The 13,353-nt window shown below is 45.0% G+C and overlaps 1 protein-coding gene across 1 annotated transcript in view; it reads left to right on the top strand.

Annotated features, from left to right (window-relative positions):
- LOC132395862 (GAS2-like protein 2A) overlaps nt 1–13,353 on the top strand; it is a 40,420-nt gene that overhangs the window by 19,568 nt on the left and 7,499 nt on the right. Inside the window, exons 3-5 of the mRNA XM_059972981.1 lie at nt 1,044–1,151; nt 3,741–3,837; nt 8,606–8,912. Coding sequence (XP_059828964.1) covers nt 1,044–1,151; nt 3,741–3,837; nt 8,606–8,912 — 512 coding nt within the window. The remainder of the gene's footprint in view (nt 1–1,043; nt 1,152–3,740; nt 3,838–8,605; nt 8,913–13,353) is intronic.

The following is a 13,353-nucleotide window of genomic DNA, read 5'->3' as shown; positions in this document are numbered from 1 at the left end:
TCAAGTCCCCCCTCAACCTTCTATGCTCCAAAGAATAAAGACCTAACTTGTACAACCTTTCTCTGTAACTTAGGTGCTGAAACCCAGGTAACAGTCTAGTAAATCTCCGCTGTACTCTCTCTATTTTATTGACATCTTTTCTCTAATTTGGTGACCAGAATCGTACACAATAACAGTCTTGGGTGTTGTTGAAGTTGCATTTGTGCAGGCAGGTCAACCATATTCTTGACTTGGTCTTGCTGATGCTGGAAAGGGCAGGAAATGTCTCACTTCTGGCTACCTATCCTCCGATCCACTATTGTAGGCATGGCGTTTATGTGGTTGGTCCCACTGTGTTTCTGGTTAATGATGACCCTCAGGATATTGATAGTAATGCATGCACGAAGTAACATCAAAGCAGGTGTTTGACTCTCTCTTGGAGACTGACAAAGCCTGGTAGTTTTGTTCCACGTCCATCCATCCATCAGTCTGCACCAGAGGTCAGAAACAAACCTGTGTGGCTCTGCCCCTCCCCAGACTGTGTCATCAGTAAAGCCTCGACCACCTCCAGGAGGACCACAAACTTGTCATTTGATTTGGTGGCTTGCGTACCTCAATGACCTGGAGAGCTATGTTAGCTGGAGTCAGAGCTTTATGCTTTAGCTTTTGGTAGGGTTGCCCATGCCAAACAGGTCAAAGTGTAGAGACCAGGCTAAGAGTGGTCCACTGGTCCTCCAGGTTTGGGGGCAAAGCCCAGGGTTAACAACACTGGCTGGTCAAACAAAACTGTTATGGAAGCAGCAATGAAGTATCTTTCTACATCTGAGTGCGACAGAATTCCTGAGTCTTGCATGACTGACGGTAGCGAAAACCGCGAGGAAGCCACTGAGATGATGAAGGAAGCCCTGAACACCACCAGAGAGGGAGGACTTTCATTATTGCCCTAAATGCCAGTGACGTAACAAGCAGTAAGTAAAGACTGCCAATTGTGACGTGTCTGAAGAAGTGTTGAAGTTGTGAAAGCAGAATTTTAAATGCGCATTCATTGTACTTTTAACCCACAGGTTTGCCATCTTGTGAGTCGCTGCACCTGCCCAGAGCAGTTTCCCATGGTTAAGGTCTCTGAAGGGAAGTATAAGGTGGGAGACTCCAACACCCTGATTTTTGTGAGGGTGAGTGAGATATTCATTTCTCAGCTCTGGACTTTTCAAGTGATTAACCAGGTATTTTCTGCAGCCACCATTCTTCTAGACCAGGAGTTGCAAAGTCAAAGTCAAGTTTCTTGTCAGATGCACAAGTCTATGTATGCACAGGTACAATGCAAAGCTTACTTGAAGCAACATCACAGACACGTAGCACCAGACAAGAGCATTCAAAGAAAAATATAAATTATACAACTAGAGCAAAAAACAATGTCGATTGTAGTGCCAAGTGATCAAAGTGGTCATGAGGTTGCTGCACTGAGGAAATGATTATGATTATGGTTGTTGTGCAAGGTATTTCAGGAACAGAATGGTGAAAGGATGTAGATGTTCGTGGTTTGGGTCTTCAGGCTTCTGTACCTCTCGCCCAGCAGTAGCTGTGAGGTGGCCCAAGTGATGAGATCTTTGCTGGATATTGACTTCTTGAGGCGGCACCTCGTGTAGATATTGCCGATGGTGAGGAAGGATATGCCCGTGATGTATTGGACAGAGTCCACCCTGAAGATTCTGGTGTTCCTGTGCATTGGAATTGCCATACAAGACCACGATGCCACCAGCCATGTTCCCATCAAAGTACATCTGATAAAGTTTGTTAGTGTGATCAATGACTTAACTTTCTAAAAGAGTAAATTTTCACTATTCTAGAGGTATTAAGGTTTTACTTCAATGCATGTTCCTCTACTATTTAAGGGAAATCCACACCCCAGGTCATTGATTTTTTTTGACTAAGGTGGAGGAAAGGAGTGGAGCAAGAGCTGGCAGGTGATGCATGGATCCAGGTGAGGGGGTGATAGGAAGATTGGCAAGGGGAGAGTAGGAATAGTGACAGAAAGGGATAGGTGGAAGTGACATAGGGCTGAAGAAGATGGAAACTGATAAGAGATGAAGGTGGAGCATGGAATAAAGGTACGGGGGGTGGTTAAGGAGGACATATTGGAACAGTGGGGGAGAAGGATCAGTGGGAGGGTGACGGACTGATGGAGGGTAAAGAGACATAGTAATAGGATCGAGGTGGATCAGGAGGAATGTGAATGGGTGACAGAGGGAGCAGTTTTACTGGAAGCTGGAGAATTCTGTGTTCAACTGCCAGATTGAAGACCACCCAGGTGGACAATAAGTCTAATTCCTGTAGTTTGCTTCTAGCCTCACCTTGGCAGTAGAGGATGCCAAGGACAGACATGTCAGCATGAGAATGGAATGGGAATTAAAATGCTGGTAACTGGGTGATTGACCGATTATGGCAGATTCACCTGTACTGTTATGGGAGGGGAAGCACTGGCAGCTCAGTTCACCCTCTGAGGGTCGAAACTGAGCTAAAGACGGGGAACTAATCTCCTCTGAGGGAAAAAGTGTATAATAGATTTATTCAAACTCCTTGAGGATGGATCTAACTGAATCAACAAAGAGGAGCCAATGAATAAAGTGTATTTAGATTTCTGAAAGGCTTTTGTTAATCTACATCTGATAACAGGTCAGGAGGACCTAAGGAAGTAGGAACAGTAGGGCATTTGGCCCCTCAAGCCTACCCCATCATCCAGCATGTTCATGGCTGATCCTCTCCAAGCTCTTTCTCCTCTACTGTGCAGTTGTCCACAACTATCATTTCAAAAAAATTTCAATCATTTAAAGGCTCTTCAAGGTCTGCCAGTGATCCAGTCTCCACAAGCCTTGAGTGCCGAGAATCCCAGAAATTCACCACTCTCTGTGGAAAAAGTTTTAAATAACCATGCTCCCAGCCTTAACTATGTTCCCTCATTAGAGATTCTCCCATTAAAGCAGGAGTTCCCAACATTTTTTATGCTATGGACTCCCACCATTAACTGAGGGCTCTGTGGACCCCAGGATGGCAATCCTGGTTCTAGAGGATACATCCCACCACCTACCCTATTCATGCCCCCTAAAGATCTTGTGTGTCTCATAAGATCAGCTCACTTTCTTCTAAATTGTAAAGAGTACAGTGTAGATGTACTTCCTTTAGTCACTCATGATAGAGCCATCCTCTTGTCCCAGGAATGAACCTAATGAATCTCTGTTGGACTGCCTTTAATGCCAGCACATCCCAGTACATTTCCATGATTAAAGATTTGGTTATAACACAGAAGCAAAGCGATAGGGTTAAATGGGATATTTTCCAGTGCAGGGTCTCTCTGTTTCCCCCTGCAACCTCCCTGCCCCTTTCTGAAACTTAACTGCTTTAACCTGAATTATTCTGACACGTTAACTCAGTTAACTTTCCGCAGATGCTGCCTAGCTTCCCAAGTATCTGATTTTATTGAATTGAATTACTGGACAAGGACTAGATCAAATTATTATTGACCACGTAACAATTGCCAGTTGTTCTATCAGACTGGGTCATTGATTTTACTTATCCTTGGACACTAATTCCATCTTTTGATCCTGAAACCCCATCTTTGATTCTTATGTAAAGTTTCTTATGTAAAACTGAATTCCCATTTTGCACTTTGTTCCAGAAATGAAATTAAAAATGCAAAATTGTGTAGCTTATTGTTGAACACAAGATGTCAATGCTCCTGTTGCTCTTCTGCTGTTTTTCTACAGATTTTACGGAACCATGTGATGGTGCGTGTGGGTGGGGGTTGGGACACCTTGGAACATTACCTCGACAAGCACGACCCATGCCGTTGTACATCGCTCGGTAAGTGCCTGCTGGTTAGGAATGGGTTAACTCAGGAGGAAAGGGGTGGGCAGCATGGCAATAACTGAGTAACAGGACCGGCCAATTCAAAGTTTTGCTCCGCTAATCACTTTGTTCACCTGACTCTTGAAGTTTTTCTTTGGTATAACTTGGGTAAGATTCTGTAAATTGCTGAGCACTGGAGAAAACCATCATTTCCCACGATCTGGTATGGGTGAAGGACGTGGGTAACCCACATTCCCATGGATATTTAGTAGCGATTGATGAATACCAGTTAGCCTGATATTAATGGTGGGGAAGATGCTGAAGTCAATTATAAAAGATGAAATAGTGGCATATTTGGATCGATCTGAGTCAGCATAGATTTACGAAGGGGAAGTCATGCTTGACTAATCTTCTGGAATTTTTTGAGGATGTAACTATGAAAATGGACAAGGGAGAGCCAGTGGATGTAGTGTACCTGGACTTCCAGAAAGCTTTTGATAAAGTCCCACATAGGAGATTAGTGGGCAAAATTAGGTCACATGGTATTGGGGGTAGGGTACTAACATGGATAGAAAATTGGTTGACAGACAAGAAACAAAGAGTAGGGATTAACAGGTCCTTTTCAGAATGGCAGGCAGTGACGAGTGGGGTACCGCAAGGCTTGGTGCTGGGACCGCAGCTATTTACAATATACGTTAATGATTTAGATGAAGGGATTAAAAGTAACTTTAGAAAATTTGCAGATGACACAAAGCTGGGTGGCAGTGTGAAATATGAGGAGGATGTTAGGAGAATGCTGGGTGACTTGGACAGGTTGGGTGAGTGGGCAAATTCATGGCAGATGCAATTTAATGTGGATAAATGTGAGGTTATCCACTTTGGTGGCAGGAACAGGAAGACAGATTACTATCTGAATGGTGTCAAGTTAGAAAAAGGGGAAGTACAATGAGATCTAGGTGTTCTTGTACATCAGTCAATGAAAGCAAGCATGCAGGTACAGCAGGCAGTGAAGAAAGCTAATGGCATGTTGGCCTTCATAACAAGGGGAGTTGAGTATAGGAGCAAAGAGGTCCTTCTGCAGTTATACAGGGCCCTGGTGAGACCTCACCTGGAGTATTGTGTTCAGTTTTGTCTCCAAATTTGAGGAAGGACATTCTTGCTATTGAGGGAGTGCAGCGTAGGTTCAAAAGGTTGATTCCTGGAATGGCGGGACTGTCATATGTTGAAAGATTGGAGCGACTGGGCTTGTATACACTGGAATTTAGAAGGATGAGAGGGGGTCTGATTGAATCATATAAGATTATTAAGGGATGGGACACGCTAGAGGCAGGAAACATGTTCCCGATGTTGGGAGGAGTCCAGAACCAGAGGCCACAGTTTAAGAATAAGGGGTAAGCCATTTAGAACGGAGTTCAGGAAAAACATTTTCACCCAGAGAGTAGTGGATCTTTGGAATGCTCTGCCTCAGAAGGCAGTGGAGGCCAATTCTCTGGATGCTTTCAAGAAAGAGTTGAATAGAGCTCTTAAAGATAGCAGAGTCAAGGGATATGGGGAGAAGGCAGGAACGGGATACTGATTGTGGATGATCAGCCATGATCACATTGAATGGCGGTGCTGGCTTGAAGGGCTGAATGGCCTACTCCTGCACCTATTGTCTATTGAATACTGCTCTGGCAGGCAGGGCCCAGGTGCTGAACATGGTAGGCTGATTGAAAGGATCCACTTTACATTGGCTTGGCTGTAATTGTTTTGCTTGTTTACTCTTTTACTGTCCTTACACACCCTCCAGCCTCCTCCTGTCTTCATCGTGCTGAAGGGCCGATGGGGTAATGCTTTCTAATGATCGTCCCATTTGGAATTGGAGTTCAGGTGAGGGAGAGTCATCCTGCTCCCTGTGTGCTGAGCTACTCAAGGCTTCCAGACAGGCAAATTCAAAGTACCTTTATTATCAAAGAATAAATTATACAATCTTGAGATTTGTCCGCTTAGTCACAAAACAGGAAACACCAAAGAACCCAATTAAAGAAACAAAATAAATAAAAGACCAACACCTGATACGCAAGAGAAAGGGGAAAAAAAACACAAATCATGCAAACAATTGAAGTGAACAACAGCATTCCGAACCAAATTGACTCCTCTGATCCGAACCCCGGAGTAGGCCCAAAGCCTCACTTATAGGTTCGTCATATTAGTGGGCATGGAGCATATCAGCTGAGGCAGTCTTCATAGCCTCAGTGTCACGGAGAGAGGAGTGACCATTGCAGAGAGTGAGTGAATTCGGCTCTCGCCTCAGATCCTGACAGCTTTTCTTTTCAGTCTATCTGGGCCAGTGTATAAATTGACCAAGTAACTGACTCGTCCCTGTTTCTGTGGCAAATTATGTTAAATAATGGCCACAAAAGATGTTTGCAGTGATACTTTTATTCGGGTTTCTTAACATTCTAACTACCCAGTGAGCTGCCATCTTAACTGACAGATTGTGGCTTGTAAAACTCCTTGAGTAATAGGGAGGGAAATGGGCAGAATATTGTTCATTAACAACTCTTTACAGTACCAGCGACCTGGGTTCATTTCCCGTTGCTGTCTGTAAGGAGTTTGTATGTTCTCCCTGCATGCTAGGTTTCCTCTGCGTTCTCAGGTTTCCTCCCACAGTCCAAAGTCATACCGGTTGGTCATTGTAAATTGTCTCGTGATTGGGCTCGGGTTAAATCGGGGGTTGTTCGGCAAAGCGGCTCGAAGGACCGGAAAGGCCTATCGTGCGCTATTCTCAATAGAATAAAGTGTTATCAGACAATAGCTGTTAAGTTAACAGCTATTAATGACTCGATGACTACCGTCCTGTTACACTCACATCCACTGTCATGAAGTGTTTCGAGAGACTTGTCATCAAGACCCTGTTGCCCCCCTCACTGGACCCCTTGAAGTTCATGTACTGTCCTAACCATTCAACATAAGACGCCATTGCCATCACCCACCACCTGGACAAAAAAGACACATACGTTCGGATGCTGTTCATAGACTTCAGTTTAGCATTCAACACAATCATCCCTCAGAAACTGATTGGAAAGCTGAGCCCACTGGGCCTGAACACCTCCCTCTGCAACTGGATCCTAGACTTCCTGACTGGGAGATCTCAGTCAGTCTGGATTGGGAGCAGCATCTCCAACACCATCACACTGAGCACGAGGGCCCCCCAGGGCTGCGTGCTCAGTCTACTGCTGTTCACTCTGCTGACCCACGACTGTGCTGCAACACACAGCTTGAACCATACCATCAAGTTCGCCGATGACACGACCGTGGTGGGTCTCATCAGCAAGAACGATGGGTCAGCTTACAGAGAGTAGGTGCAGCGGCTAACGGACTGGTGCAGAGCCAACAACCTGTCTCTGAATGTGAACAAAACAAAAGAGATGGTTGCTGATTTCAGGAGGGCACAAAGCGACCACTCCCCACTGAACATCGACGGCTCCTCGGTAGAGATTGTTAAGAGCACCAAATTTCCTGGTGTTCACCTGGGGGAGAATCTTACCTGGTCCCTCAACACCAGCTCCATAGCAAAGAAAGCCCAGCAGTGTCTCTACTTTCTGTGAAGGCTGAGGGAAGTCCATCTCCTACCCTCCATCCTCATCACATTCTATAGAGGTTGTATTGAGAGCATCCTGAGCAGCTGCATCACTGCCTGGTTCGGAAATTGCACCATCTCAGATCGCAAGAGCCTGCAGTGGATAGTGAGGTCAGCTGAGAAGATCTTCCTGCCATCACGGACATTTACACTACACGCTGCATCTGCAAAGGAAACAGCATTATGAAGGACCCCATGCACTCCTCATACAATCTGTTCTCCCTCCTGCCACCTGGGAAAAGCATTCGGGCTGTCACGACCAGACTATGTAACAGTTCCTTCCCCCAAGCCATCAGACTCCTCAATACCCAGAGCCTGGACTGACACCAACTTACTGCCCTCTACTGTGCCTTTTGACTTGTTTATTATTTATTGTAATGCCTGCATTGTTTTGTGCACTTTATCCAGTCCTGGGTATGTCTGTAGTCTAGTGTAGTTTTTTTGTTGTTTTACTTAGTTCAGTGTAGTCTTTGTACCGTTTCATGGAGCACCGTGGCCCTGAAAAACATTGTCTCGTTTTGCTGTGCACTGTACCAGCAGTTATGGTCGAAATGACAATAAAAAGTGACTTGACTTGAGTTAAGGGATTTATTAAAAAAGACATCGCAAGTGTAGGAAGTTGGAATAGGGAGTCAGAGGTAAATGATCAAGGGAAGCTTGGCAGAGTAGATCTGGTTGAGTTCCTATTCTCATTACACATGTAAGTAACCTGGAATGAGCATGTGGGTGAATTGTGCTGAATTTGCCAGTATCTCCGAGTCGTGGGCACAGCAGATAGAAAGAAAGCTGTTGGCAGGGTAGGAAGAAAAGTGGCAGACACCGTCAAAAGTAGAGAAATATGTTAGTAAGAAGGGGGCGAGGAACTGTACCTTAAGGAGTAAGATTATTAAAAAATGGGAAGAGGAGCATTGAAAGAAGCGATGGTACAAGCAAATAAAGACACAGTGGAGAGGATCCATAACATGGTGTCTATTGGCACAGAATATAAAAGGACGACACCTTGGTTTGGTTCCAATTTGAGTTTTGGGGGAGGTTCTGATTACACCATTTGCAGGAAGTCTGTGTAAACCTTGGGCCTAACCCCTATACATCAGCTATTGAGTGATATGGGTGTTGACCAATTTCCACTGATTGATCAATAATCTCTTGAATTTTCAACAGCGCACAAGCAAATGTCAAGGTTCAGCAGCCCACACAGAGCCGCCATGCCCACGCACGAGATCAGGGCTCGCTTGCCAACCAGGACAGACCAGCCAAACAAGCCACAGACAGCACTCATCCTGTCGAGGTCCCAAAGTCCCATGCCTCCAGTGGAGTGGAGACTCGCCGCACCCTCTGCTCCTTCCCTGAGGAATCACAATGCCGCTCCTCGATCCCCTTCACCAGATGTTCCCGTCACCTCTGGAGGTAACTCAGTCAAGAGGAATCCCCGGGACAAGTCAGAACCACGGCAAATATTTCAAGCCAGGTAGAGGAACAGAACTACGTGCTTTAACACAGGACGGGGCCATCCGGCGGAGAAAGCAATAGTTACTTTTGCCTGCCAAAATTCTAAAGAATTTGGGACAAAGCTGGGTAAAAAGAATAAGATCAGAGCCGGCCATTACCTCTTCGCACAGGGCAACAAGCTCCAGGGTGAAGTATACTCCTCATTCTCACAGATCTACTAAACAGCAATAGCATATTACTGATTTCAGCCTACGTACCTTATCTATCTCATAGCAACGTGCCCAACCCAGAACGTCACCTTGACTTGTGTGTTATAACTGTCAACATTGAGTTCTCTCTTTACAACTCGTGAAATATTTGTTGAATGTAATCATAGACCACAAGATCATAAGACATAGGAGCAGAATTTTGCCTTTCAACCCTTCAGGTCTTCTCTGCCATTTGATCATGGCTGACTTATTTTCCCTCTCAACCCCATTCTCCTGCCTTCCATAACTTTTGGTGCCCTTGTCACCCTCTGCTTTAAATATACCCAGTGACTTGACTTCCAGGCTTGCTGTCTGTGACATGAACTCCACGGATTCCCCTGGCTAAAGAAATTCCTTCTCATCTCTGTTCTAATGGGATATCTTTTTATTCTGAGACTGTTCTGATTCTCCACTCTTCCACTATTGGAAACATCCTCTCCACCTTCACTTTATCTGGACCTTCCAATATTCAGTAGGTTTCCATGAGATTGTACCCTCCCTACCCAACTCCTCTAAACTTCAGCAAGTACAGAGCCATCAAACTCTCCTCATGTATTAACTTTTTCATTCCAGGGATTGTTCTCATAAACCTTCCGGACCCCCTCCGATGCCAGTGCATCCTTTATGAGATGCAGAAAATGCTCACAATGCTCCAAATCATTGTGGCACTTTAGGAAGTTCAGTAGTAAACTACAGGAGCAAGATCTAACAAGCAGGACTGAAATAACAGATCATTAGTTAGAAATGTTGTACCTACATTGTCAAATTTAGTATGTATCAGTCATTTGCAATCAGAGTTCTATGATGATCTTAGGACTGGGTGCCTACTTGATTTTTTCAAACTCTTCCTTAGTGCAATGTACATCTTCCCCCTTCATTCCCCCCAACCTGTCCAACATATGACCCAGGTATTTTATGGTGTTCAAAATGTTCTCAAACTTGTGTGGTTTAATTGTGTACTCCATGCTCTCTCAAAAATTGGCTTGGGATCAGGGTTGGCCTGATGTTGAAATACAAATACAAATATCATCAGGATAGAACATTACCCTTTTGATTCCTGACAATATTTGCTTCATCACAGCCTGACCAAGCACCAAAGGGTAAATGATTGAGCTGAAAGAAAAAGCAGCACACACAAACTGCTGGAGGAACTCAGCAGGCCAGACAGCATCATTTGGAAAAAAGTAAAGAGTTGACATTTCGGACTGAGACCCTTCACCCGGACTGGAAAAGAAAGATGAGAAGTCAGAGTAGAAAGGTTGGTGGGGTTGAGGAAGAAGTACAAGGTGGCAGGTGATGGGTGAAACCGGAAGTGGGGTGGGGGACAGCGCAGTGTAGAGCTGGGAAGTTGATTGACAGAAGACATAAAAGGCTGGAGAAGGGAGAATCTGATAGGACAGCATAGAAGACCATGGAAGAAGGGGAAGGGGGAGGAGCACCAAAGAGAGGTGATGAGGGAAATGGAAAGGTGGAGGGGACGTTATTGGAAGTTTGAGAAAACAATGGTTATGCCATCAGGTTGGAGACTAGGTGCTCAGCAAAACAGTCTCCCAATCTATGTCGAGTGTCACTAATGAAATGCTAATGTTTCATCTTCCTTTTTTACCAATGATTCAACCTGCAAATTAACCTTTAGGTAATCCTGCAGGATCCTCTTTGCACCTCTGGTTTCTGAACTTCCTCCCTGTTTAGAAAATAGTCTACACCTTTATTCCTTTGCCCAAACTGCATGCAACAATACATTTCCCTACACTGTATTCCATCTGCTATTTCCTTGTCATTTCTCTTAATGTTTCAAAGGTTTCAAAGATACATTTAATGTCAGAGAAATGTATACAATATACATCCTGAAATGCTTTTTCTTCACAGCCATCTATGAAAACAGAAGAGTGCCCCCAAGAATGAATGACAGTTAAATGTTAAAACCCCAAAATCCCCACCAGCTCCCCTCCCTCCTGCCTGTAAGTGGCAGCAAACAACAATCCCCCCTTGCCCCCACTGGCAAAAAAAAAGCATTAGCACCCACCACCAAGCACTCAAGCGTGAGCAAAGCAACCGAAAAGACACAGACTTGCAGTTACCCCAAAGACTACATTGTTCACCCGACATTCGACACACCACAGGCGGTCTCTCCCTAATAAGGGAGAATGAGGTGTCCGTTTCATAGCGAGAGGGGAGACATGACAAACGTCTCGCTGGTTTACTATGTTAAAAGTCCGTTACGTCTCTTTTTTTTTAGCTCTGTGCCCAAAGATCTCAGGTCTCTGGGCACACAACTGTAGGTCTTCCATCTCCCCCAACGACACTCAGATCTCCTGCCGTGACACCGACCTTCGATCCACCCATCACCAGAGACCCGGGATCCTAGGCCTCCAAAGGCGAGCCGAATTCTTAGGCCGAGCCCTTGGTGTGCTGAACGACAGCCAGTTGTGAAACACCAAGAGCGGGTCCCATTCCCAAAAAAAACTCGGCGTGGTTTAACCAGGATTTTATGGAGATGCAACATTTGTGGCTCTTCAGCTCAATTCCCCAACTAATGACGGCCAACACACCATACTCATTCATAACAACCCTATCAACCTTCATGGCAACTTTGAGAGAGCTATGGATGTGGACCCCAAGATCCCTCTATTTCTCCACACTGCTAAAATCATGCCATTAACCCTATACACACTCGGCCTTCATCTGACCTTCTGAAGTGTCTCACTTCACACTTTTCCAGATTGAACTCCGTCTGCCACTTGTCAGCCCAGCTCCGCACCCTATCAATGTCCAGCTCTGATTCACACCAACGTTCTACACTATCCACCAACTTTGTGTCAACTACAAACTTACAAACCCACTCTTCCACTTAATCATCCAAGTCATTTATACAAATCACAAAGAGCTGGGCCCCAGTACAGATCCCTGAGGAACACCACTGGTTACTGACCTCCAGGAAGCTCTACACTGCGCTGTCAGCTGGTCACGGTCCCATTGCCGTTGGTTTCAAGTAATGCTGTTCAGTTGTAATTTCCTCATTTTTGTTTCATGTTCTATCTGAGGAATTCATTGCCATAGGCTGCTATGGGGGCCAGTAATTGGGTATATTTAAGGCAGAGGTTGATAGATTCTTGATTATTGAAGGTAGGAGAAGGGGAAAATGGATCGGCCATGATGAAATGGTGGAACAGACTTGATGGGCCAAATGGCCTAATTCTGCTTCTACAAATAATGATCTTGTGTTGTTCCCTACCCTCCCCTATCAATAGATAGCCCGTTAGCCAATGTTAAAGTGTGTTTGTGAGATCTCCAAGCAATAATAGAAACACAGAGAACCTACAGCACAATACAGGCCCTTTGGCCCACAATGCTATGCCAAACATGTACTTACTTTAGAAATTAACTAGGGTTACCCATAGCCCTCTATTTTTCTGAGCTCCATATACCTGTACAGGAGTCTCTTTAAAGACCCTATTGTATCCACCAGTGTTACTGGCAGTCCATTCCACACACTCACCACTCTCTGAGTAAAAAAACTTACCCCTGACATCTCCTCTGTACCTGCTCTCCAGCATCTTAAACCTGTGTTCTCTCATGCTAGTCATTTCAGCCCTGGGAAAAAGCCTCTGACTAGCCACACGATCAACGCCTCTCATCATCTTATACCTCTATCAGGTCACCTCTCATCCTCCGTCACTCCAAGGACAAAAGGCCTCATAATGACCATTTCCACATAAGAGACCTCAAAGAAATGTTGGGGTGTTTTGGGGTGGGACAGGATGAGGTGTCATCTGGGTCGGTGCAAACAGTGTTCTCGTTATGAGAGAGATTGCCTTTCTTATTTCCCTCAACTAAAGGGAAAATATTAGTGAGGAAGATAAGTGATGTAGAGAATACAATGATAATGGGACTGTGTGACTTTTCTGTGTAATAATCAGCATTATTAAAGCATTCCTGTAGAAGTGTTGTACCTCTCAGCCAGGCAGTGATCACAGCGACGCTGTACAGGCAAATGCCTGCTGCTATTTAGCAGTTTACCCAGGGAGGTGTGAGGGAGAGCAGGGGAAAGACTTGTAGAAGTTTCTTCTATAGCATCCTAAGTTTATCAGAAACTGAGGGTGGTGTCCACACAGCACTGGGTGAAGTCTTGTCATGAAATAACAGTGGTGGAAAAGGTACCCCATGTTAAAGCCCTTATGGTTGGTGGAGTCTTGCTTACAGTGTAGCTAC

This window comes from Hypanus sabinus, chromosome 6 (assembly GCF_030144855.1).
Source record: "Hypanus sabinus isolate sHypSab1 chromosome 6, sHypSab1.hap1, whole genome shotgun sequence".
Lineage (NCBI taxonomy): Eukaryota > Metazoa > Chordata > Chondrichthyes > Myliobatiformes > Dasyatidae > Hypanus > Hypanus sabinus.
This window is presented reverse-complemented; position numbering and strand designations above follow the sequence as displayed.